The sequence below is a fragment of the Corvus moneduloides genome, chromosome W (genome assembly GCF_009650955.1).
Source record: "Corvus moneduloides isolate bCorMon1 chromosome W, bCorMon1.pri, whole genome shotgun sequence".
In the NCBI taxonomy this organism is placed as follows: Eukaryota; Metazoa; Chordata; class Aves; order Passeriformes; family Corvidae; genus Corvus; species Corvus moneduloides.
Genome location: NC_045510.1, coordinates 471,669 through 499,183, shown reverse-complemented (window position 1 = coordinate 499,183; position 27,515 = coordinate 471,669). Strand labels below are relative to the sequence as shown.

Genomic DNA, 27,515 nt, shown 5'->3' with positions numbered 1-27,515 from the left:
ATCGAGCTCTGCCTAAGGCAAAACCCAAGAAGCCACTGAGGCAAAAATCACGTGTCAAGAAAAAGAGAGTGAGATGCCTGGAAGACCAGACTTTAAAAGCACCTGCCCTACCATCCCCCGACCTCGTGATTCTGTTTCTGGCTGCACTGCTGGTCCTTAAAGAGACAGTAACAATTTTTTGGCACAGATGGATATGGAATACAACAACATTTTGCGTTACCCATGGCATGAGCATTTCATTATATTTTCTCTCCCCTGTCCAGCTGAGGAAAGGGAGTGATAGAGCAGCTTTGGTGGACACCTGGCATCTAGCCAGGGTCAACCCACCACAAATATCCAGTATATTTTGCGCTTTTTTGAGCAGCTTTATTTTCAATCCTTAAATGTTTTAAATTTTAAAAGGCCAAGGGAGTATTAAAGTTTCAAGCTGACAGAGAAAGTAGAGGAAAGGAAAGGCGGAAAAAAGAACCAAATGAAACCCAGAAAGTACTGGTTTCATGGGGAAAAAGTAATTAAAAGCCTTACCGCAAAAGATTTCAGCTTTCAAAAGTCCCTTTTCAATCCAGAGTTTGAATGAAGCCAGCTTTAAAAAATGCATAGGAACATCAAAGAAAACATTAAAAATGTATATAAAATGTTTCTTAAAAATACAAATATTTCATGCCAGAAAACACACAATTTTATCAGATTACATGTTGTGAGTTAAGTAAAAAAACCCCACCCTTCAAGTGCTTAAAATTATACAAGATTCTTCCTATTTGACTGTGATATGTGCCTTTAAGTTTTGCTTTCGGAGACCGGTGCAATGAAATTATTCCGGCCTTTTACAACATATGACATTATGGCTTAGACATAGAAATGGACAATGGTTTTTTTATTTAATGGAATATCATCATGATTCTAACTCTTAATAAAAATCATAACAGTAAGGAAAACCCTTCCAAACCAAACTATTCACATCTTTTCAGTTTTTAAAAGAGAAGATTGATAACGTACTACTGATGCCATGAAGATTTTTTGCCTTTTCTTTTATACTCCTGTTATAGCTTTTTTACAACTTCTGTATTCTTAGTGCTTTTTGCCTACATTCTTAGACTTGTTTGTCAAGCTGAGAGACTAAACATTTTAGAAGCTTTGTAGTTAGGGATCAGTGTGCCCCAGACCCCAAGGTCCTCTCCAGAACACATTCTGTAAACTAAGATAGAACCATCCAGGGGAAGGCTCCTTGGGGAGGGGGGCTCACTAGAGCCTCTCATTGGGGAATTTTTGATAGATATGCTAATTAGTAAAACCTATAATGTTATACCAGATCTTTTGGGGGGGGAGGGGGGGGGGCATTGCAGCGTGCATTTCGGTGCATTTGACCTGGACATGTGCACCTAAGGATCCTTAAAATAAATACCAAGGTAAAATCCCTTTTCCCCTTCTAACCGTGTATGAGTCTTGATTTTAAGACCAGGAAAAGGCATCACTACCTTTGCATCCATACCCAGTTCAAAAGAAATACTGAAATACACAGCAGAAAAATTCTGTTATGTCAGAATACCTGTTAAAATACTTAGATGAGACAGGAAGCCTGTTTCTGCACAACTGTAAGTTCTAGTGTAGTCCAAGTGCACCCTGCAGGTGTAAAAACTATTCATGTTTCGTACTCAGCAGATTTGTGTTTTAAATGATCCTTGAAGGAGCTTTGAATTATTGGTGCTACTATATTTCTCCAATGTCAAGCACCTAGTTGAGCAGAACCAGCAGTAAAGAATTGTGGTGGGTTGACCTTGGCTGGATGCCAGGTGCCCAAAGCCCCTCTATCACTCCCCTCCTCAACTGAACAGAGGAGAGAAAATATAATGAAAAGCTCATGGATTGAGATAAGGGCAGGCAGAGATCACTCACCAAATACCATCATGGGCAAAACAGACTCAACTTAGGGAAATTAGTTTATTACCAACCAAATCAGAGCAGGATAATGAGAAATAAAACCAAATTTTAAAAACACCTCCCTCCCCCCCACCTCTCCCTCCTTCCTGAGCTTAAGGTTGCTAACAATTTTCTCTATGTCCTCCCCCAGCCTTGTAGGGGGACAGGAAAAGGAGGTTGTGGTCAGTTTGTCACACATTGTTTCTGCTGCTCCTTCTTCCTCAGGGAGAGGACTCCTCATACTCTTCCCCTGCTCCAGCATGGGTCCCTTCCATAGGGTGCAGTCCTTCAGGAACAGGCTGCTCTCAACATGGCTACCCAACAGTTTCACAAGTCCTGCCAACAAACCTGCTCCAGCATGGGCTCCTCTCCACAGGTCCATAGGTGCTGCCAGGACCCTGCTCCAGCACAGGCTTCCCACGCGGTCACAGCCTCCTTTAGGCATCCACCTGCTTCAGTGCGGGTCCCTTCCACGGGGTGCAGTCCTTCAGAAACAGACTGCTCCAGCATGAGTCCTCCACGAGGGTCACAAGTCCTGCCAGCAAATATGCTCCAGTGTGGGCTCCTCTCTCCACAGGTCCTGCAAGGACCCTGCTCCAGCGCAGGCTTCCCACAGGGTTACAGACTCCTTCAAGCATCCACCTGCTCCAGTGTGGGTCTCCTCCACAGGCTGTAGGTGGATCTCTGCTTCCCCATTGACCTCCCTGGGCTGCAGGGGCACAGCTGCCTCACCGTGGTCTTGCACCATGGGCTGCAGGGGACTGTCAGCTCCGGCGCCTGATGTGCTTCCTGCCCCTCCTTCTCCACTGATCTGGGGGCCTGCAGAGTTGTTTCTCTCACATATTCTCATTCCTCTCTCTGGCTGCAGTTGCTGTTGCACAGGTTTTTTTCCCTGCTTAAATATTTTATCCCAGAGGTGGTACCACCATCACTGATGGGCTCGGCCTTGGCCATCAACGGGTTTCTCTTGAAGCTAGCTGGCATTGGCTCTATCAAACATAGGGGAAGCTCCTGGCAGCTTCTCACAAAAGCCACGCCTGTACCTCCCCCCTACCAAAACCTTGCCGTGCAAACCCATTACAAGAATAAACTACTGGGCTACCACAAAAATAATTAAACAAACACATTAATAGAAATGAACACACAAAAATTTGATTTCAGTTTTGTTCTAAACCTCTTAACAAATGTAAAATGACAGTGTGGCCCTATAAATGGTACAGTTAGAAAAAAGTTTGCTGTCAGACTTTCCAAAGTCAAGGTGGTGCTTCTTTTCTACAACATACACAGCAAACCCTCTGTAGATTACAAATAGATATAGACTAGGTAAGAAAAATATGACCAAACTAAATCCAATGTCAATAATTTTGATCTCTGTGTTTTCCTTTTTTTGAATAAACAGAAATAAAAACATAAAAATAGTCATGAAGTGGTGCAATTGGCACCCCAAAGACTGTTATGGGATTCACCAAGGTTACACAACTGCAGTGTTAATACCTCTTTACTCCAGGACATGTTTCCATTCTGTCTCCACCCAGTATAAAGTTGCACCAAAGTCCAGAAAGGAAACAAGTGTGCCCAAGACTTCTTTTATGCTCCAGTGACAGTTACTTGACACTATCTGTGCTGTAATTATGCCTCACCTGATGGGGGAGAATTTTAGAGTCTTTGCCAGGAGTCCGAGAGACGAACGGGACTTTCAGCCTTCTCTGCTTTCAGATAGTTGTTTGTTTATTAAGTCTTATCAGAGAAATAGAGCCACTTAACGTGACCCAGACATAGCACAGAGCAGAGAATGCAGGAGAATGCCAAATTATCAAGATTACACAGCCTTTCTAAAGGTAAATTAACCAAAGGTCACTAAAAGCGTACATTATTTTTACTTTTCCACCAATGTATAAGAAATCATCTAGTCACGTAGACAGGAACTGCGGAATTCTTTATCCAATCATCCCAAACTACTTCTACTGCAGAATATGGAGTAGTAGAAGAAGAAGAAGAAGAAGGTCTGGAGAACAACAATCCTCCATTTTGAAGTTTTTTGCTTTTATCTATTTACTATATTAACAAACCCAAATCTTCTGAATTTTTCACCCTGTGACAATCTTACATAATATTTTATCACCTAGTTCACACCAGTGTAGATTCTAATTCTTCCCAGAGGGTAGGCAATTTTCTCCAAGGACGAAGGTCGAAAACAATGTTGTCCAGGGGGTTAGAATCCTTCAAAACAGGCAGAGAAATATTCTCTGCACTCTGGGTTCATACATTACTTTTTTGTATAACCTGTACAATTGACAGCACTTGGTTCTCTGGTCCAAAAAAAATAGCTGGATAAGGACTGAAGCAAGATGCAAAGAACATATGCACACCCCAAGAGTGCTCATTTATCTGCTTGTACAGCAACAATACATACTGAGTGCATATGTTCTCAAAACAAGGGTCATAGCTTATTAAAGAAAATAAAATCTAAAAATAGAGGAACATTTTCAAACAAACTACTTGTCACATAAGTTACCTTTTGAAAATATTCAAGAAAAACTCCAAATTTGCAAAGCATGTACATGCAATCTATAGCTACACTGTATACAAATTAGCTAACAAGGTTAACTAAAACAAAATAAGCCAAATTTAAACTCTGCCCTATTGGCCACATGAAGAAAAATGCAAAGTCATCAACCTGAAACAAACTTAATTAGCATGAAAATACCTTAATCATAACATTTTTTTCACAGTATTACTTACCTCAGCCAAGGCATACATTTCATGAACTCTAATGCACATGAGAATTAGAGAAGTGAAAGAAGGGATTCAAAGCAACTGTCTCAGTTACCCTTCCAACCCAATACTAAGCTCTGTTTTGTCAAACTGAAGACTGTTCACAGAAGCCACTTGCTCATAACAAATCATTTTCTTCTTATCCAATATCTTAGGTCCACCATAATAATAAATAATCTACAGAAACCAGTCAAAATGTATATACTTTTTTTCCAAAATTGAGGCATGCAACAGAGGCTTTGTCATTTGTTTCTGGGAAAGCATATTGTAAAAACAAAATTAACACCAATAATCATACCTAAGATTTTTCCTTTTTTTTTTTTTTTGCCCACCTCCTGTTCCAGAAATAAAATACTGGTCCTTTGTCTCATGCCTCACCTTTAGGTAGTCACCTAAAGTTAGATTTTGTATTCACTTTGTTGTAAGAATGGAGGTACATAGGTCCATATTCTGAAATCAGGTAGGCATGTGATCAGAATTGCATAGTGTGAATATGTTATAAACTCTAATGTTTAGATTTTATACCTACTTTAACCAGGGAGAAAAAGATGCAAGAAAAAATTCAACAATCAAAGTAATTATGGGAATACCTTTATCAGGCAATGCATCCCACTAAATATAAAACTACTAGTACTGCCACCAATAATAAAAAAACCAAACACTTGATTAAAAAAAGGCCTGGTTAATTTCTAATATTTTAAAAAACCCCACAACTAATTTGCTTAACAGTCAATTTTCTAAACCAAACCTGAACTGTATAATAAGAGGAAGCTTTCTTGTATTTCAGACATTACAACTTTTACCACATAGGAAGTACAAACTAAAAAAGAGAGACCAACAAAATCTTCAGACAAATGGCCCATTTTAGCTGACAGTTTCTTAATTCATGGCAGTAAATCTTATTTCAAGCGAATCTTGTGAGTTAGTAGAAATGAACAATGAAGACATGAGACTGAAAAGCTTTTAGTAATTTCACAAAACATAAATGGAACATAACTGTATCAGTCAGTTTCCCAAAAAATGTTTACTGGGGGTAGAAAATATTTTCCAAAGTTTCAGAGAATTTAAGACAATATTTCAATCTGAAATTATTTCAAAATTGAATGCTGGATTATGTAAACACAAAATATGTACAAATGAATGAACTAATTAGGAAGTTAACAAATATTTTGCTCTAAGAAAAAATTATATATAATATAAATACCCATATAGCTATTAAACTACTGCTAATAAAGGAAAGAAATCAGAATCATTTCAAGACTGTAACATCTTACTCATTACCTTAAAATAAACTCCAGACCTCTATTACATTCAAAAGCTTCCCTGAGAATATTTCACATTTTTATTGTCAGAATGCATGGTCACATGAATGTTTCTTTTCAGACACTCAATAAGAAAAATAACTGTGGCAAACATATCTAAAGTAAAAGAGAAAGAATACTTATAAAAAAGAAACAATGACAAAAAAAAAAGCTAGAAACATCTTGTATAATTATCAACCTTTAACATCTGCAGGAGCCATCACAAAATCTACAAGAATCTGTAAGCAAGCATTTTAACCAGCCATTCTCTCTACTAGGAGTAAAATGGTGGAATTGGAAAGGTAAAACATGGACACCACACCCCACACATGTTTTTGTATTTGACTTCTCATTTCCCATTAGAAAAGGGTAGTTAATCACTTAAAATATTATGTTGCAAAAAAGATAAAGTGCTTCTCTTAAAATATAAAAGACGAAATGAAGAAATTTTAATGCACTGAAATTTGAGTTTTCAAATTTATGCCTACAGTATTCTATATCTGGCATATATATTAAATAATCTAGGTCCTATTCATTTCAAAATTAAATGTTAGCACATGCACGAACTTCAGTGTGATTAATTCATTTAATTTTGTGGGCTTGCAGCTGTTTTAAAATGTGAACAAAAGATATTCTCAGTTCTTTGAGTGACTCTGCTAACCTATTTTACCTCTGATAGACAATCATTTTTCCTACACTTGGAAAAAATATAATCTAAAAGTCACTTCTGTTGAGATAAAATATGAAATAGTAAAGAAGAATATAATAGATGGAAACAATTTACAAAATCATTGGAGCAATTCAGGCAAATGCAAGAAATTTCAGCTCTAACCAAAAGGTAAACAAAAAAGGGAAGTAAGCAATGACTTAAAAAAAAATTTTTGCTTTAAATGTAATAAAAAATGAAAACAGTAGAGAGTAGGACAATATGGTCACAGGTAAACAGATAAAAACTTTATAAGGTCAAATGTAAAATAAAACTGGAGAGAGGCCATCTAGGCAAGAGAGAAGTGACTGAGGAAGACAGCTAAAAAGAAAAGCAGTTAGGGGGAGACTGAGTTCTGTTTTGGATTGTGTAAGTTCATTCTTTATGAAGCACTGAAGAAAAAAATGTTCATGGCTTTACTGAAGCCCCTAAAGCTCTTTGATGCAAATCCTCATGGCAGGAAATGTAAAGCTATTGGGGAGCCAGTTTTTACCTCATGTCAAGCAAGACTCATGAACGAAAAAAGTAATCTTTAATTTCTTTATCTGAATAGATGTAATTGATTACAATACTTGAAATCTTACTACACTCTTTTCCATAGTGGCTTGCTCTTAGGTAGTCTATTTCTTGTGGAAAAAAATTGCATCAGTAGCTTCACAGTATTAGAGGCATTTAACTGACTGCAACACTTTTATTTACTGGGTAATTTTTCTTTAGTTTTGTGTGTCTGGAGGAAGACAACTGAGAATACTAGGAGTACTAACTAACATGACTAGTATAAATCCCTTTTTCCTGTAACCTGCTTTTAAGCTCTCTGCTTCAGCTTTGAGACACTGAAGAATACTTTTTACAAAGATGGCACAGTTCAGTTTTTTATTATGTGTATTCCAGACCAATAAGCTATTCTTTAAAAGCATTTCATTTCAACATCCCAAGAATATAATAATTCTTTTTTAAGAAGGCCATAAATCCTTCAGATTCTGCACCATCTGAGAGTCAATGCATCTCACACACAGCTTGCATGCTAATGCTTGGGATTCAATCCTTCGTACTCTGAATATCAGGTAAGGTATATGAGGGAGGTCCTTTTCTCCAACCTATGTTGTTCACATAACTCTAATGTTTAGACTTTATACCTACTTTAACCAGGGAAAAAAAATGTCATGTGAAATTACTACTTTGTTGTTCAACATGAAATTTCACTGAAGAGATCCAAAACTTTTAAGACTCCACTACTTGAGATGAGAATTGATGTAATTTGACTCCATACCTGATCCTGATATCTTACTTTTGTGTGTGTTTGTTACAGTAGATTACTTCAATGGGGGTGGGGGGGAGTGGGGGTGTGGAGCTATTAATAAAGTAAACTTGGCCTTGAAGACAATTTCAGTAAGATTTTGGAATTTAAAACCATTTTCCCATACCTGCTTATTTTATTTTTTAAACATTTCCTATAGGGAAATAGGCTTAAATAAAGAAACAACTTCAGCAATGGAAACAACTTACAGCAAAATTCTTGGTCTACAATAAGACATTATTTTATGTTTTCGGTCCCTATAGTTTCTTGTAACCTGTTCTATCTTACATTAGGTATCTTGTTATAAATATTTAAGAAGTCTCATGGGAAATCATGGATATGGATTCAAATAAGACTTTCTGCCTGATAACCACTGCTGAGTGACATCTTCCTGACAGTCCGTAAGAAGAGGCAACTGTCTTCTGGAAATTACATTGAAAGGGAACAATAATGGGTAAAAGTGGTAGTAGTTCTTTAGTACAGTAGTACATTTTTTTAGTAAAAGTTCTGTAACAACAGGAGAGGAAAACTAAAAAGCCTTCCTTCAGCAATATTAGACATGAAGAAAGATAGAAAAGGAGAAATGGGGGACTACATTACCTGGAGCAATGACTTCTAAGCCACTATGGACAACACTGGGAATGTCAGAAGATAAAAAAATTAATGTTTTAATTCAGAATTTGAAAGGATTGACAGGAACATAAATACACAGGTCAGATTTCTAAAAATACAATTAAAAATATTTTAAAATAAATATAAGATTTTTTAAAATTGAATTTGAATATCAATGGTTGCACGAGTTACTATTGTACATTCACAAAAACTTTGTAGACAGGCAATTTTGAGAATTGCTCAAGTCCATTTCTGTAAAAAAACAGGACAGAGAAACCCCACCTAAGGCTTTTCAGTATTTTATAAACTGCTTCTTCAAAATTCAAGATGCATATAAAAAATTCAAAATTTCTGGTTAAAAAAAAATGGAAACACAGTAACAGTTTACTCAAATGGAAACTAAAAACCCAGTCCATAAGCAACCATTTCCTGTGTCACATCCCTAAGAGATAACCCTCACCTATTATCTTAAACCTCAGTAGAGCTCATATTCTGAAATTGACAAGACAAAAAAGTGTGATGAAAAGTGATGAAGTATGATACAATGCCTTACCATCAGTTTTGAGACATTACAATGTAAACGGTAATGTTTACATTTCTCAATTTACTTTCACTATTCTGATAATAAATATTTCAAAGTTCCTAGATTATTATAATATAGGACAATGAATTTCAGACTCTGCCTCTTTAATTATATCCGTGACTATGAAGCCAACACAGCACTAGAAGAACTAACTTCCTTAACTTACAACATGCCTCTTCCTACACTGATATTAAAATAATCCAGCCTGGATGTCATTTTTTTACACTGTGCAAACATCACAACTGTCTACTTAACTGGACTTTTTGAATTTGATACGTGTCACTTCACTCTTTTCTTTAGGCTCAGCCACACAAACATCAGCTTGAGCTGTAGTTTTCTAAGCTATTGTGCAAGACAAGTACTGTGCTAAAAATATGCTGTTACTCGAACTTTGAGATATTCTCTAGAGACCAAATTTTTTGATATGAGATTCAATTTTTTTTTTTGTTTTTTAGGTTGCAAGGCTAATAAATTTACTTTCTCAATGGAGAAAAAAAAGGCGGGAGGAGGAGAGATAAGTTTGCATTTTTAATTTCCTTGAATTAAAAAAATCCCCAAGTTTTTGAAGGAATTGCATCTAGTGAAGGAGGTGAGTGCAAAGATAGACTCACTTACTTTAAGTCAAGTTATTTTTATATCGAGAAATGAACAGCTCTAATTAGAAAGGTCTGGCCACACATATACAGCTATGATACATCTAATTCACTACAACTATATAAAAACAGCCTATAAAATTCAACATTCAATTTGAACAATAACTGTAGAATATATACTTTGCAGTATAATACAAGAATAATTTACTGATTTATGATTAGGACTTTCATATACTACAGCAAAATGACCGTCAGTACCGATTCTGAAAAAAAAAGTGCGCTTCACAATGAACTAAGTTTTCAAGTCACCTTGTTAGGAAATTCAGTGCTTTATGTACAGCAAAAACATGGAGCTGAAATACACATGCAAATTTCCTTTTTAATACTAGTTATACCAGTTATACATTTGATTTTAAATGGAAAATTTCTGAATGGAACAAAAATTGAAAGAAGTCAGGTTAATCAAAGATAAACCTTACAAAATGCTTTAAATGTATTTTCTTTCTAAGTTTCAATGATGTCATCACTTTCAAAAAAATTTGCTTATTCTAAGGCCTTGTATCAAAAGTTTTATTTCATAATATACTTACACACACGAAGATATTCCCACCTATTTTTCCAATATTTTTTTTTCCTCCACATAATATTGATGGAAAACCTTAAGTAGTACTGGTACAAACCAGAAAAATTATTTAACTGCTTTGCCCAGAACATAAGCTGTGAGGAAAGGAAAAAAGATAATTAAAGTCACAGGCAAACAGCAGTCTGCCCTCTACCCTCTTGCTATGACAAACCCTGCAAACATCTTGATAAGAACAGCACCTCGTTGTCAGAGCAGTGAAAAGGGCAGAGAACTAGAGGCACGACTGGAAGAAGCCCTTTTCTTCTAAACTTTAGGTAGAATATAATTTGTGATTTATAATTTTTAGAAACCTTCAGTACATTTCCTAAAGATAGAAGAGGAAAAATTTCAGCTATGGAAATAAACAAAAATCTCACCTTATTATGGTCGTACTTGTATGGGATTTTGAGGGTATCCATGGCTCTGATCATGGCCTGCATTGCTGTAAATATATTCTGGTACACCAATTTTGTAAAGCCCCTTTTGTCTTCATCAGAGTAACCTGATCCATGAATGATTCTCATCTGTTTGATGAATGTGCTTTTGCCACTCTCTCCTGTGCCTGCAAGACAAATAAGAATATACTTCAGCCAATGGACACAAACATGACTTTTCTGCACAAAGTGGGCAGCTTGTTCAGTGCAGGGCAGAACACTGTCAAGTGGTTATGGTGCTTGCAAGGTGCTTGCTACAGGGATCAGTTCAATATAAAGACAGCAGTAACACAATAACAACTGAAGCAACATTGAATTAAAACTTTTATTTTGAAGACAAAATAGAAGCAGAAAAAAATAGCAATGAGTTAATAACTAAAATAAAATATACTCTCCAAAAAAATCTAGAATACACCACGGTGTATTTAAAATTATAAGCATAAATTTCCATTCCCAAAGATATAGTTCTCAACTATAGGGAATTACTATGAGATGTTCTATCACAAAAAATCATAGAGTAAGAACAAAAATCAGCTTGCATGGCCAACTTTCAGAACATTATGGTAAGCATCAATATACAACCAATACATAAATTTGTTAGAAAACCAAATAATATAACAATTAGAGTTGTGAAAACTTCAACCTCACAAATATATAAAATCAGCTTTAAGTAAAATTTGGCTCGTATTTGTTAATGGAGAGTCATTACTTCCTTTAAATTTCTTTGTGTCTTTGTACTTTACACGAAGCATAAATAACTAATAAATTAATATTCTGCATGTTTAATAATTTAAAGTTAAGATTTGCTTGTTTTGAATTTTGCACAAAATATATCAGCATTTTTTCCTTTGGCAAAATTCAGTCTCTCTGTGATTAGCAGAGCTTACCTAAGCAAGCAAATCATATGAATACTTTATAAGAAGGAATTGAAATTTAAAAGAGTTGCACAGCCATATGAATGCTGTATGTTCACCTATTTAGCTCCCTAAGAAATGCAATGCATTTAAATGCATGCAATACTTAGCCTTTCAGTCTAGATTTTATTTTGATCATTTTTATAAAGCTTTCAGGCCTTATGATATAATATTTGGCTCCCAGGACAAAGAAAGCCTTATGCTTTACATGATGTTTCAGGTGTCTCAGAGTAGTGTATTCCACAAGCAGTGCAATGCAAGGTTAAAGCATGATTCTGTGCTTGCAACTCTTAAGTCTTTCAGGTAGTACACCTCAAAATCTAACCTTGAAGTCTCTACAAGATTTTGTCTTTACTGTGTGTGACTGTTAATTCAACTCCTGCCTAAATTTTTGCCTATCACAGCTCATGCTAAGGCCTGATGTATGCTAGGAGCAGTGCCATTAGGTCAGTCAAGCACTATGTAGGCAGGACAGGTAGCCAAAAAAAGCTAAAGGACCATTATAAAACCATTATCACCTGCAAATTGTTGTTTGAAATGATGCCTTAGGTTTTAACTTTTATATATTTCAAATCCTGTACTGCTTAGTGTGTAACTCTGAAGTTTCTTGTAGCCTGTTAATTTCTGCTCTCTCGTGCTAGGTAGACATAACAAAGCCTCTCCAGGCCTGCTCTCCAAGGACACCTAGACTGTCCTAGACCCAAAAAGTATAAACCAAAGAGCCTCTAAGGGGGCAAGCGGAGGGGAAATTACATCATTAAACTGAAGCTTTAATTAGAGAATTAACCCTGATATGCAAATGAACCAAACCTATAAAAGTGTGAAGAACTCGTGACCTGTCGTCTATCTTGGGATCCATCTTGGCAATAGCCTCTGGCTCCCCAGGGGGTACCTTTGAAGGCCTTTCAAATAAATACCTACTTTTATTCTCTTACTCCTGTCTAGTCTCTGTTTCTAGGAGGCCTCTTAAGGCATCACCAGGAGCTGCTATCTTGTTTGGCAGTCTTGTCAGAACGTGCTAAATTATGGAAATGGTATAGACCAAATCTCCAAGCTGAAGAGTATAGAACATCAGCTTACCCAAAAAACTTTTGAAGTAGATCCAACAGCAGTTGGACTGCTGAGTCTTTCATGCTTCCTGGTGTGATACAGGAGATGCCTGCACCGTGATGGAAGAGGAAGGATGAGCATTGTCACTGTCGGCTAGGTAACTAATTCTTTTCTTTTCCTCATAGGTGTGTTACCAGATGATAAATGGCCTACACCTGGTGAGCTAACACAATGCTTGTTCTCCAAAACTACTGGCCTATGGAAACTGCACAATGCCCATTGTGTAAGAAGGAGAACTGGAAGTTTACCAGCCTCAGTGTCCTGCCAACTCAGCCAGGTCACCTGGAACATTGGGGTCTATGACCACCAGGGACCACCAGAAAGACCCCAGGACAGAAGAGGGGAAATATGTTCATGAATTCAGGGAAATGATTATCATATGTATGTTTAGTACAGGACAATCAATGAATATGTATGCAAAATACAGTATATAAACAGAAACTTTCCTGTACTCAGCATGCATGGCTTTGGGAGGAGCTATCCCCCCATGCATCTGGCCAAATAAAGAATGCCTACTTCTTAATGCTATGCTGGTGTTAAGGAGTTTTTATTTTATCAAATTTTTGGTAACAGTTTTGGTGACCCAGATGGGATGGACTCTTGAATTTCAACAGATCCGAGGGATCACAGGACATCCAGCTGGCACTAAGGGATTCTTGGGGAGAACCTTCAATCCCTGGTCTGAAGGAAATTGGAGCAAGACCCCTGGTAAGATAAAGGCATTCTTTACTCTAAAGGTGTTAACTGTTAGCCTACCTGTAAGGCGCAGCAAGCTACGCAGGGTTTGGTTTAAAGGTACCTAAGATGAGAAAAGGGAAGGGTTAGAGTCCCTTCTAAGGAGCTCCTAAACAGTAATTTGTTATAATGGAAAACAAAACCTCAAAAGGGGTATCACAGGTGTCACTGCTGGGATGTATCTTGAAACATTGGAAACAAATTGGGGGTGATCCCCTCACGCGTGAAAAACTTATAAAATTTTGTAATCAATGGTGGCCACTTGACACACTGGAAGATCAAGAAAAGTGGCCTGAGGATGGAACCTTACAGTATAACACCATATTGCAATTAATGTTGTTTTGTAGAAGGGAAAATAAGTGGGATGAAGTTCCTTATGTTGACTTGTTTTTCACCCTAAGAAATCATCCGGAGTGGCAAAAGAAATGTGGGAGGACCCTGCAAGATCCATTAATTTTAGCGCTTGAAAAGGAAAAGAATGGCAAAGGGTTGAAAAGGTGGTGTTCTGTGTGCAGCCTAGGGCAGAGGTGCTTAAAGTGTGGAAGAGAGGATGAGGATGATTTAGAGCTGATGGTTGCTCCGAAGCAAAGAGGGGGTGGGGTGAATGATGAATTGGTGGGGAATGCAGCTAGACGAATAGGTAGGTCATGAGAGAGTGGACTGGAATGGAGAGAACGCTTTAGGGGATCGCTTTAGGGGATGGGAGGATTTTAGCCCGATTGTGAGACACCCTAGAAGGTGGAAAGGAGATGTTGGGGGGAATGCTGGGGAATTCTGGTGGCTCCCCTCGGGCAGGTGGTTGGGAATCATGGTCCAGTAACAGTAAAGACCCCATTTTAAATTGTGGTTTTAATGTCATGGAAAAATGCAGCAGGAGTTTATAGAGAGGATCCAGATAGAGTTGCTAAAGTATTCAAAACCATAATTAGGACTCAGGATCCTGACTGGAATGATATACAAGTGATGTTGGATACGTTGTTGGATAGCACAGAAAAAAGGATGGTGTTGACCATGGCCAGAAACCAGGTGGAGGGGGCACATGCTAATGGAGACTTAGAAGGAGCTGTAGATCAGAATTTTCCTTTAACAGATCCAAGGTGGAACCCTAATTTACCGGGGCTCCAAGATCGTTTAACAAGATATCAGAGATGGATATTGTTTGGTGTAAAGCATGCTATACCGAAAGCCATGTACTGGTCAAAACTGTATGAGGTAAAGCAGGACAGTACTGAATACCCCACAGCTTTCATGAAACGACTGAAGGTGACTGCCAGAAAATATACTAATCTGGATCCTGAGAATCCAGGAGACTGTACAGTTAGCAACTACCTTTATTGGGCAGTCTGCCCTTGATATTAGAAAGAAACTCCAGAAACTGGAAGGAGAGGAGTCCTGTGACTTAGGAAAATTGTTAGATGAAGTGTGGAAAGCATATCACAACAGGGATAGGGAAAAAGAACTATGGCAGGCTAGAAGAGAAAACAAGAGACATGACAAACTGCTTGTGACTCTGGGGGTGGCTAAGGGACCTGTAGAGGGTACTAAGGGACCAGCCAAGAGGGGAGGTCAGGTGGGAGGAACAAGGGGAAGGGGAGGTGGGAGGCTCCCACCGTTTCCCTGACAACGGTTAGGGGAAAACCAGTGTGCAATCTGCAAGGAAAAGGGGCATTGGAAGCTTTAAGAGCCTGGTAATAAGAGAAAGGCTTCAAAAAGTGCTCCGTCATTATGACTACTTATCATAATCACTTTTGAACACCTGAAAACTACGTGCGGTATGGGCCGTGAGTAGCCCACCTTCAGGCCCATAAAAAGGAAGGCAAAACTGGTGCAAAATGTGGAGGGGAAAGCAAGGGGCAGAATCCCTGACCTTTGCCTTTCCTCTGCCCCCCACTACCACCGCCTGCCACGAGACACCCTGATGCCTCCGGGAGCTGACGCCACCCACCTAGGGAGAACCCCCCAATCCTGCACCCCTGGACCGAAATCCCGAGTGAGTTGTGAAACCCCTACCCCTGATCCTGCGTCCCGTGGCAAAAGCACCGCAAGTGGACCAAAGTTCAGCTGCAGCAACTGGGCACCGCGCCTGCATCTGGGAGGACGGGCCACCGCATTCCAGCCAAACTGCTCCAGAGATAGGAGAAGGCATATAAGATGCTTCAAACAGCAGAAAAAAAAAGGGCAAAACTGCTCTGCTCCCCCCACCCCATCTCAGCAGCAACAAAAGTAGCACAGTGTGGTGGTGACCTATCCTATGCTTTTTAAAGTAACCTTGGCTTTTTCTAACTTTTCTCTTTTTTTCTCTTTGCCTCTCTTACTATTAAATAAAAATATATCGATTTTTTGGCACTAACATCTAATCTCATTTGGTTTTAATCTCGTTTTTGGGAATACTTTGAACCTTCAAAGTTCTTTCCATTTTATACACAGAGACTTAGCTTTCTTTGCTCTTCTGGGGTTAAACTGGATTGTAACAGAAGCAAGAATGCCCACAGGCTGGAAAGCTGGACCTGGTCTTACAGGCTGTTACATTAGAAGATGAAGATTGAAGGGGACCGGGGGATTCTACCCCAGCTGAACCCCTGGTTACATTGAGGCTGGGGAAAGAAGAAGTGGAATTTTTGATGGACACCGGAGCAACTTATTCTGTATAGAATACACACAAAGGGAAACTTAGTAGGAATGTGGTACATGTAAATTGGTGCTACAGGGAAAAGCAAAACTCGGTCCTTTTTACAACCCATGAAATTTAAATTAGGAAAGAATTGGATTACTCACCAGTTTCTATATAAGCCTAAATTCCCAGTCCCCTTGCTGGGAGAGATTTATTGGGAAAACTGGATGCTCAAATAATTTTTCAGGATGGGGAAATACAAATTTAAATACCAGAATCAAAAGCCATTGAGGCAAGGATTTTTATGTTACAGGAGTCAAATGAATTGGGAAAAATACCAGAGGAGGTAGAGAATGCTGTGACCCCGTTGGTATGGGCCACTGAAATGCCTGGACAATCAAAAGTGGCCAAACCAGTGAGGATTACTCTCAAACCTGAAGCTAAACTGGTAAGGCAAAAATAATATCCTATTAATTGGGAGACAAGGAAGGGGCTGGAAAAACTTACAGAAAAATTTTTTAGAATATGGGTTATTGAAGGAATGTGAATCAGAATATAACACACCAATATTACCAATTAAAAAGCAAAATGGGGAATATAGGTTAGTGCAAGATTTAAGGGCCATTAATAAAATAATACCAGATATTCATCCAGTAGTAGCTAATCCGTACACACTTTTGACAGAACTAAAAGGGGAATATAAATGGTTTACAGTGATTGATCTTAAGGATGCCTTTTTCTGCATAGCCTTGGAGGAAAATAGTCAAGCAATAATTTGCTTTTGAATATGAAAGTCCCACCTCTGGATGCAAAGTTCAGTTAACCTGGACCGTCCTACTGCAGGGATTTAAAAATAGTCCAACAATATTTGGAAATCAACTAGCAAAAGAATTAGAACAATGGAAGAAAAATAACAGTTTTACAGTATGTGGACGACATTCTGCTGGCAGCGGAGACCCAAAACCAATGCCTACAAATGACCATAAGTCTGTTGAACTTTCTGGGACAGAATGGTTACAGAGTAACTAAAAGAAAAGCTCAAATAGGAAAGACAACTGTGAACTATTTGGGCTTCGAGATCACTCAAGGGTAGAAAATTCTTGGCCTTGACAAAAAGGAAGCAATCTGCCAAACTCCAGAACCTGGGAATATACGAGAATTACTAGGCTTTCTGGGAGTGGTCGGGTGGTGCCAGTTGTGGATATTAAACTATGGACTTCTAGTGAAGCCCCTCTATGAATCCCTAAAAGAAACAAAGAAAGGACAATTGGTGTGGACTCCTGAGTGCCAAACTGCCTTCCAAAAACTGAAAAAGGCATTAATGACAGCACCTGCATTACGGCTTCCTGACTTAACCAAGCCCTTTGAACTGTTTGTACATGAGAGGCAACATTTAGCCCTGGGGTCCTGATACAGAAGCTGGGAACCTGGAAGAGACCTGTGGGCTATTTCTTCAAACAACTGGACAACGTGAGCAAAGGATGGCCAGGATGCTTGCGAGTGGTCACTGCAACTGTTCTACTGATCCAAGAGGTCAGGAAGCTCACGACTGGACAACACATAACTGTTTTTGTCCCTTACATGGTGATATCCGTATTAGAGTAAAAGGCGGGGGGGGATATTGGCTATCTCCCAGCAGGATGCTCAAATACCAAGTTGCGCTTTTGGAACAGGATGATGTGGAATTGAAGACGACAACAGCCACGAATCCAATCATGTTCCTTGATCCAAAGGCAGTGGATGAGGGAGCCCTGGCACATCATTGTCTCCAAACTATCGAACAGGTATATTTCAGCAGAACTGATTTGCAAGACGATCCAATAGAGAATCCTGATTTAGAATTATTCACAGATGGGAGCAGTTTCGTGAAGGATGGAAAACGGATGCCAGGATACAGTGGTAACCACTGCTGAAGTATTAGAAGCTCTATCTTTACCAATTAACACATCAGCACAAAAGGCAGAAATAACAGAACTAAAACAAGCTTTGAATTTGGCAACGGGCAAAAGGGTGAATATTTGGACTGATTCTAGGTATGCATTTGGTGTAATTCATGCCCAAGGAGCTATATGGAAGGAAAGGGAACTGCTATCAGCTCAAGGATCAGCCATTAAACACAAAGAAGAAATTTTACAACTTTTGGAAGAAATTTAAAAACCAAAAGAGGTGGCAGTGATGCATTGCAAAGCACATCAACCTGGGCAAGCTAATGTTATTGTGGGAAACCAATTGTCAGATAAAGCAGCTTGAGGAGTAGCTGAAAATGGCATCCTAGCGTTAATACCACAAAGAGAAACTGAAATATCTGAATTTAAGCCTAATTATGACAGTGCGGATCAGTGCTTAGCAAACACATTAAAAGCCACTGAGAATCAGAAGCGATGGTGGGTAACAGACAGCCAACAGGTTATAGTTCCAACTTCTGTAATGAGGAAAATAATGGAAAAAGAACACAACAAAACCCATCGGGGAATTGAGTCCATGATATCTAGTCTCCAAAGCTCTGTACTCAGCGTAGGAATAACTGAAATAGCAAAATCAATCCTAGTGAAATGTCCAATTTGTTTAAAAAACAATCCCATATATAGGAAGAGGCCACCTCCTGGAACAACTAAACAGGGAAATTCACCTGGAGATTACTGGTAAATAGATTTCTCTGAATTACCCAGACAAAATGGGTACAGGTATCTTTTGGAATTGGTAGATGCTTTTTCCAGATGGCCAGAAGCCTTTCCCTGTCACACCAATAAAGCTAGGGAAGTGGTAAAAATCATGCTTAAAGAAATCATACTGAGATTTGGGGTACCACTTGGGATGTCCTCAGAGGTCCACATTTTATAGCAGATGTGGTGCAACAGCTGAGCAGAATTCTAGGCATAAAATGGGACTTACACACACCTTGGCAACCACAATGAAGTGGGAAAGCGGAAAGGATGAATCAGACTTTGAAACGACAAATTAGCAAAATGTGTCAAGAAACTTCCTTAAAATGGCCACAGGCCCTCCCTCTGACTCTTTTGTGAGTCAGAATTCAGCCAAGGTCAAAAACCAAAGTAAGTCTCTATGAATTGCTGTATGGACAGCCATATCAAACACCATCCATTCCTGGAGAAATACATTCAAAGGGAGAAACAGATTTAAATCTATACTTAATTTCTTTAGGAAAAACTCATGCTGAACTCCATCGGTTTATAACCCTATTGGGACCAGTTGCTGTGGATGCACCTGTTCACCCATACCAACCTGGGGACTTCATACATGTAAAGACCTGGAACTCTGAACCCTTGAAAGAAAAGTGGAAAGGACTCTTTGAAGTCCTCCTGGTAACCTACACGGCACTTAAGGTGGAAGGAATCAAACCCTGGGTCCATCACATGTGAGTAAAACAATCAACCACACATTAAACACAGCAGAAACAAGATTAATTAACACCATGGAGGGTTTTTTTTGTATATAAATCCTATTGTTTTATGTATATGATATGATTTTCTAGGGGGATATTATTTATTGGATCTAAATGAAGATGATAAATAATTGCATATTTATAATAATAATAGAAACTATGTTGTTAATCTCTGGGAAGAGAAATGTGATCTTAAAGCTAGTGCAAGATTTTGGCAGATTACAGAATGTAACCGCTATAACAGCTTGTTTGCCAACACCAACCTCCACAGAAAATCCAGTTCCATGGGGAGCTTTAGTCAGCAATTTGACAAAAATTTGGGAACACATGGGAAGGAAATAGCACCCATGCAAATTGGACAGGGATGGAAGGAGAATATTCCTTACAATGGACACATAAGAATGATACTGTTGAGAATTGTGATATCTCAAAACCAGATCTGGAAATAATCTCAGGAAATATTTATTGGCAGACAGACTGCACTAATACCCCTTGGGGATGTCAAATACTGGAAATATGGAACAGCCCTCAAACGGGACAATGGGAATATATTCAGCCAGTTCAGTGGGTTCTGGACTGAGAAGGGAATCCAGGCCTCCCAGAAGACCCCTTACAGGTCAGTATAAAATATTCTGATTTAATAAGGTCAAGGCAAAAGAATCCAAAGATATAAGACTTAAGATGCGCCAAGGGAAATTTAGGTTGGATGTTAGGAAAAAGTTTTTTACTGAAGGAGTGATAAAGTTCTGGAATTGTCTGCCCAGGGAGGTGGTCAAGTCACCATCCCTGGATGTGTTTAAAAAAAGATTGGATGTGGCACTCAGTGCCATGGTTTAGTTGAGGTGGTGTTAGGGCATGGATTGGACTCGGTGATCTTGAAGGTCTCTTCCAACCTGGTGATTCTGTGATTCTGTGAAGAAAAGCGGAATTGCACTCAGGTATACACTTGTACCAGTAGGAATCCTGAGATACAGCGACTCATGACTGTGGCTCAAGCTCTAAGGTTAGGATGTGTTTGTAGAAATTATTCTACCTTTCTTAATGACACCTGGTCTCACCTAACAAATAACAAGACTTGGAGAGAGATAGACTGTCAGCAGGACACAGTAAAATCATTAGGACCCACAGTATGGGTGGGAAGTAATGGAATCTGGACCACACATTTGGCCTTGGGAGAATCAAGAGTGCAATGGACACTGGGAATATTAACATTATGTCCCTTGTGGAAGGACTCACCATTGGGAACCCAACTATGGGGAAAAGTTAAACGTGATGAGACTTGTGTCGCAGCGGGGATTACTGCAACAAGCATATTTCAAACCAGGAGTCCCATGGAAACGAAGTATATATGGACAGATTCGTGGCAGATGTTTCAGAGGTGTTTATTTCTCCAGCCGCATGGCCAGGGCTCAGCTCAGGAACTCTGCAGTCACGGGACCCGAGGGTCCTTGGCGTTATCAGGGAACCCAAACCAACCAATGGGGAATGAAGCTGAGCAGGGGCAGGGAAACCCTGTGTCTCCCCTCCAGGGCCCCTCTCCCAGGGCTCCATGGCAGGGGGGAAGGGACCCCAACAACTTGGAAACACCCCAGTACAGGAACCATAGTGGGATGGATTTTAGAATCCATCTTCACAAATATCTACCTTCAGAAACAGACTAACCATACACAATTTTTGGTAACAGGTGCACGATATTAAGAGTTATGGGCTATAAGTTATGAAACCTTATGACTTCAATGGTGAATAAGTGAATTCACGTGATAGAGTAGTCTGGGCAAAAGGAGATTGAGCCTGTTTGTTGTATTTCTTATTGAGACCATGATAAAAAGTTTAAATCACAGAGTATGTCATCCTGAAAATTTGAGATCCAAAGAGACTGTGACACTGTGGACTTTGTTTTGAAACCTTCAGCCCTACCTCCCACGTGTATAAACCAAACACAAGTCTTCCTTACACACACATTCCCACAAAATCAAGCATAATGTTATATACAGGCCTATTTTAATTTTTTTGTGGAAAAACAAATGGTTATTGCTGCAATGAAACTTCTCCAGAGTTGAAAGGTTAGACCAAACCTGCTTCCACAATCAGCCTTCACTATGATCCCCAGACTGTGATGTGATCAAGAGCAAAGCACCAAATACACAGATCATCTCTGCAGGGCATTAACTGACCACCAGGATGTTATCTACCAGAGTGGAGAGAACATGGCTTTTTTTTAAGAGCTTATAAAATTACAGACCTAGGCAATGTAAAACTACTGCATACTAAAAACCAAATCTTTCAGGCTACCCGCAGATCTCAGTTTTTCCCCTTCTTCTGAAACCTACCCAATAGAGTCATGTTCTTATATATATGAAGTGAAATAATGCACCATATCACACATTGCTTTAATAATTCTGTAATATTTTCCTTTTTTTTCCTACAAGATATGTCACACATTTAGTACAAGAGTCTGTTCAATATGAACCCATAAAGCACAGAATAGTATATGGTATGCATTTTTGACAGGATTAACTCTTATTAAAAACTTTGCTTTAACTAACACATTAAAAAGTCATTTGCACCAAATCTCTCTGATAGGAGAAATGGGTGTTAATGTCTGCACAAACTACTAGATCTGAAAGAACCAATCAGGTTCTGGAAGAATGGGTGTGGGAGTCTTCACGAACATCAAGCCGCACAAGTTTGTTGCAGAACCCAGCACAGTCAGAACTTCTGCACTTTAGGAGAAAATGCTCAGGCTTAATGGACTTATGAATATTAACTTCTTTGCCCAGGGTGTGCTTAAAGCTAATTTTAAGGGTCATACAATGCATGATGAAGGGGGGATACATGTTAAAGGGAGAATATGTAGTAGACAGTCCCGGAAGTCTGTACCTTCCTAGTACTGCAGCCAATGGGGAAAGGAGGAGGGCAACATGCAGTCGGGAGTTTAGGATAAAAGGAGGCTGCATCCTCCAAAAACTTGAGAGAGACCCCATGAGGGTATGGCCTTGTGGACTCTTTCCCTTTATTCGAATAAAGTTGATTCTTGCAGGACTCCTCTGTCTCCTTTGTGGATGCTGGTCTTTCACAGCGTGATTTTCCACATATCTCTAAATCATTGGAATACAAAGTAACTTCCATTTTTGGTCAAAATATTGCTTCTTTAAGAGGAAATCCATATTCCTCCAAAAAAATCATAAAATACAAATTTAGCTACTGAGATGGTAAGAACATGTTTGTATTATCTACTCTGTTTTAAAATAAAATAAAACTTGAAGCTTTAAATTCTTTACTGGGAGTTTAGGTAGCAATTAAAATCATACACAATTGGAAAGAAAACATGCTGATAAAGCCATCTGCACTATATTAGAGAAAACAGTACTTCATATTATTTACTCTTTGTGAGTCTATAAAAATTACAATATATAGACAAACAAAATTTTAAAAATTCGCAAAAATAAAACTGAAGGAGTCTATATCTTATTCAGCTTTCTGATTCTTTAATTGGGTGGCACTGTACTAAGGCTTTGTCAGCCTAAGGCTGATAATAAACTCTATTTGGAGATCTAAAGGTATACTAAATTTTGCAAAGATTGTGATGCAATGGTGCTGAATTAAAACTACTTTTACTCCTCTCTTCAGCTTTTCTAGAAGTCTGTAAGGGAACAGACCTGGATCCAATGTCTTTTATATAGCCACACATACACACATGCAAAAGAAAATGTAATACTAGACATACATATATAAAAATGTAATTTCTCTGTGCTTTCTCAAGTCCGTGTCTTCTTAGGTCAGTGCTCACTAAACCATCCTTTTTCTTCCCACAGACTGATCTTGTGGTTAAGCCAGCAGCAACAGTGAAGCAAATATTTCCAGCCCTCCTTAACTGCATGGAGCGTCACATCCCACACTTCAGTCATAACAACTCCATGCAACGTTATAGGCTTGGAAAGAATGCCTGGAAAGCTGCCCAGTGGAAAAGGACCTGGGGGTACTGGTTGACAGCCTTTGAATATGAGCCAGAATGTGCCCACGTAGGCAAGAAGTCCAATGGCATCCTGGCTTGTGTCAGCAATAGTGTGGGCAGCAGGACTAAGGAAGTTATTGTCCCCCTGTACTTGGCACTGGTGAGGCCACACCTCAACTACTGTGTTCAGATTTGGACCCCTATATACAAGAAAGACATCAAGGTGCTGGAGTGTGTCCAAAGAGGCACAACAAAACTGGGAAAAGGTCTGAAGTACAAGTCTTATGAGGAGTGGCTGAGGGAGCTGGGGTTGCTTAGTCTTGAGGAAAGGAGGCTGAGGACTGACCTTATCGCTTTCTACAACTAATTGAAAGGAGGTTGTAGTGAGGTTGGTGTCAGTCTTTTCCCAAGTAGCAAGCAAATAAGATGAGGGGAAATGACCTGAAGTTGTGACAGGGGAGGTTCAGGTTGGATATTAGGAAAAAATTCTTCACCAAAAGGGTTATCAAGCATTGGACCAGGCTGTCCAGGCATGTAGTTGAGTTACCAACCCTGAAGGGATTTAAAAGATATGTAGACATGGCACTTAGGGACATGAATTAGTGGTGGATTTGGCAGCATTAAGGTTAACGGTTGGATTTGATGATATAAAGGGACTTTTTCAACCTAAATGATTCCATGATTCTATGTACAGGGGCAAAGTGTGAAAAGTAATCCTAGTAAAAAAGAAATAATGGAAAATTTCCATCACAGAATGCACTAAAATAGGACAAAAGAATATGAATTAGATATCTAATAGAAATTATGGGATTGCACAGAAATTATTAGGAAGTGAATATGTAATTTTCAGCACAATATACAGGAACTTGCAAAATCTTAACATTAATAGCTTCTCTTAGATTATTATGATCAAGGGGAAGAAAGCCAATATTTTTCTACTGTTAGTCACAAAAAAAGCACACAGAAAAAGTTTTTTTAACTATGAAATCAAATATTTCTGTAAAAAATAAATCCTCTTTAGGTGAAAATAAAGCTTCTTAGTAGTGGCAGAACATGAAATACATGCATATCTAGGGATTTGCTCAGATACTTCCCCCACAACTAGAATAACTTGGAAGAAAAGCAGTGTTATTAGCTACAACAAAACAAGGAAAAGTTGGGATTAATGGATCTCCAAGGTTAGCTAAGCAAAGCTGCAATGATTACATCATTATTACTGGTGGATAGTGGGGTTTAAGACTATTATTATAGCATTGAAGTCAAACTATTTTTATATTTTTTTTACCTTTTAAAGTTCCATGATTAGCACTATGACAAGATCAAAGCATTGACTGATAGCACACTCATAGCAGTCAGGAAGGTAGTCAAGTTGCTTAAATGCAGCAGTAGCCCCTTATATACAAACATTATGCACAATTTATTGCATTAATACTATTTTTTCCTGGCACACATCCTGCAGAGATGAAACTACAAAATGGTAAAGCAGAATATGCTTTGAATCATAGAATAACCTACATTGGAAGGGACCCATGAGGATCATCAAGTCCAACTCCTGACTCCACACAGGGCAACATAAATGTTAACCTAAGAGCACTGTCCAAATGCTTCTCGGACACCAACAGGCTTGGGGCCATGGCCACTTTCCTGGGAAGCATGTTCCAGTGCTTGACCACCTTGTCAGTGAAAACTATTTCCTAATATCTTCCCCTGATGCAGCTTTAAGCCATTCCCACATGTCCTGTCACCAGACACAACAGAGAATAGTTCAGCACCTCCCCTCTGCTGCCCTCCTTGAGGAAGTTGTAGACAGCAATGAGGTCACCCCACAGTTTCCTCTTCTCTAAGATGAGCAAACCTAGGTATCCTCAGCTGTTCCTCATAATTCATGCCCTCAAGGCCTTTCACCATCTTTGTTGCCCTCCTTATATTGTGGAGTCCCAAAGTGCACACAGTACTCAAGGTGAGGCTGGACCAATCCTGAGTATGGTGGTACAAGTACTTCTTTCGATCAGTTAGCTATACTGTGCTTAATGCACACCAGGACATAGTTGGCCCATTTGGTCACCAGGGCATTTTGTTGAGTTATGTTGAGTTATATTGAGTTTACCATCAACCAGAACTCCTAGATCCCTTTCTGCAGGGCTGCACACCAGCCTCTTGTTCCCCAATCTATATTTACACCCAAGATTACACTGTCCCAGGTGCAGAATCCAGCATTTGTTCTTCTTGAATTTCAATAGGCTGGCGATTGCCCAGTACTCTAATCTATCAAGCTCTCTCTCTAAGGCCTCTCTACTCTCATGGGAATCAACAGCTCCTGCTAATTTGTCCTGTCTTCCCCCTCCAGCCTCACTAATATTTTTCTCCATTGAATGGAATTTCAATCATTATAACTGGAAAGGACGAGTCTGGATTTCTTGATGTTTTCTAGTATTATACGTAATTATCATGTACCAAAACATATCTAGGAAAAAACCAAACCCACACATTTACCATAGAAATACAACTTTGTACATCATTCTTTCATAAACGGTAGATAAAATATTCGATACTCTATTTTCTATTTAATATTTTAAATAAGTACTATCTGGAAAGTATACTTGATATATGCTTGTATACATCAGAAATGAAAATTAAAACCCAGTATGTTATGCAATTTGTTAATTTTTAATAATATGTTAAAAACCAAAGTGCAAAAAGATAAAAGTACACTTTCCAAAGGGGGAGTTAATATTTCACATATTTTACATTTGTAAGGTCTGTTTTGACAGAGTAACATTAACTTTTGACCTCCCACTTGTATTAAGGGCCTCCATCCAGGAAATCAAAGGATACTGCAAAGAATTTTGTTTCTTAAAATGTATAAATACTTTAAAAATTAATTGCTTTATCATACCAAAGCCAGCATAAGCATCTCTTTATTGTAAACAGAAGTCATAGGAATAGGTATGCTTCTGTTACAGTGCAATTTTTATGTCAAGTAGCATTTTTTTATATTATTAAATATTATCTTAAATGAGAGACTAAGAACAGAAAGTGCTTCTTAGTACTTTCATGGTTTTTTCCCCTCACAAATTTTTGGCCACTGTTGAAGTACTAAGGCCTGAACAACAGGCCCTGAGCCAAAGTTGACCTCTAGATGAACCTTCCAATCAAATGTTATATGTATCCACTCATTAATGAAGTATTTCTAGAAATATGATATATGTATTCATTCATTGGCAAAACATGTGTTTATCTTTCCATATTTAGAAACTGGAAAAGGCCACATCTGGCCTTGTTTGGGGGTGTAGGATCAAAGATAACTCCCATGGTTCCTCCTTGAGCCCTGGCCAGGCTTTGGGAGAAACCGAAAAGGAGAATGAAACCAGATGTTCCCTCACTAGACGTTATGGTAGCTTGTTTATTGAGCAGTATAAAAACAGGACCCCTCTCACAGCAAAGTCAGAAGCCTCATGGCCTGCAAGGCGGACGCACTGCAGAATTTCCCAGTTACCAGGTGTGCTGGTTTGGACAAATTTGGAAATATATCCTCTGAGAGAAGGCAGGTTACAACCAGCCCTCCCCCACCAGGTTTGGGAAAAAATAAATTTTCCTCGAAGGAAAGTGAAAGAGATAAAAACTATTTATTTAACAAACACACAGGAAAAGGATAATAATGCTAAATAATAAAACCTCTCGCTCTGCTGAGAGAAACCTGGGACAATTTCAGAGTCCATCCGTAGATCTCTCTCTCCCCCTCCTTGGAGCTGGGTCGTGGTGGTGGGCCCACCTCCAGGGCCAAGGCCTCAGTGGAAAGTCCTCCCAATGTATTCTGATGTTGAAACCGTCCAGCAGAGAAGAAGGGAAAAATTGGAGTCCCAGGAAAACAAAGTTCAACTCTCCAGAGGAAAAGGAGCTGAAAAACTGTCTGAAAGCTGGCTGGAAAAAAAAGCAAGCAGGGTGCT

The 27,515-nt window shown here is 38.9% G+C and overlaps 1 protein-coding gene across 1 annotated transcript in view; it reads right to left on the bottom strand.

Annotated features, from left to right (window-relative positions):
- Positions 1–27,515, bottom strand: part of LOC116437442 (guanine nucleotide-binding protein G(q) subunit alpha) — a 217,225-nt gene that overhangs the window by 124,160 nt on the left and 65,550 nt on the right. Inside the window, exon 2 of the mRNA XM_032095085.1 lies at positions 10,784–10,968. Coding sequence (XP_031950976.1) covers positions 10,784–10,968 — 185 coding nt within the window. The remainder of the gene's footprint in view (positions 1–10,783; positions 10,969–27,515) is intronic.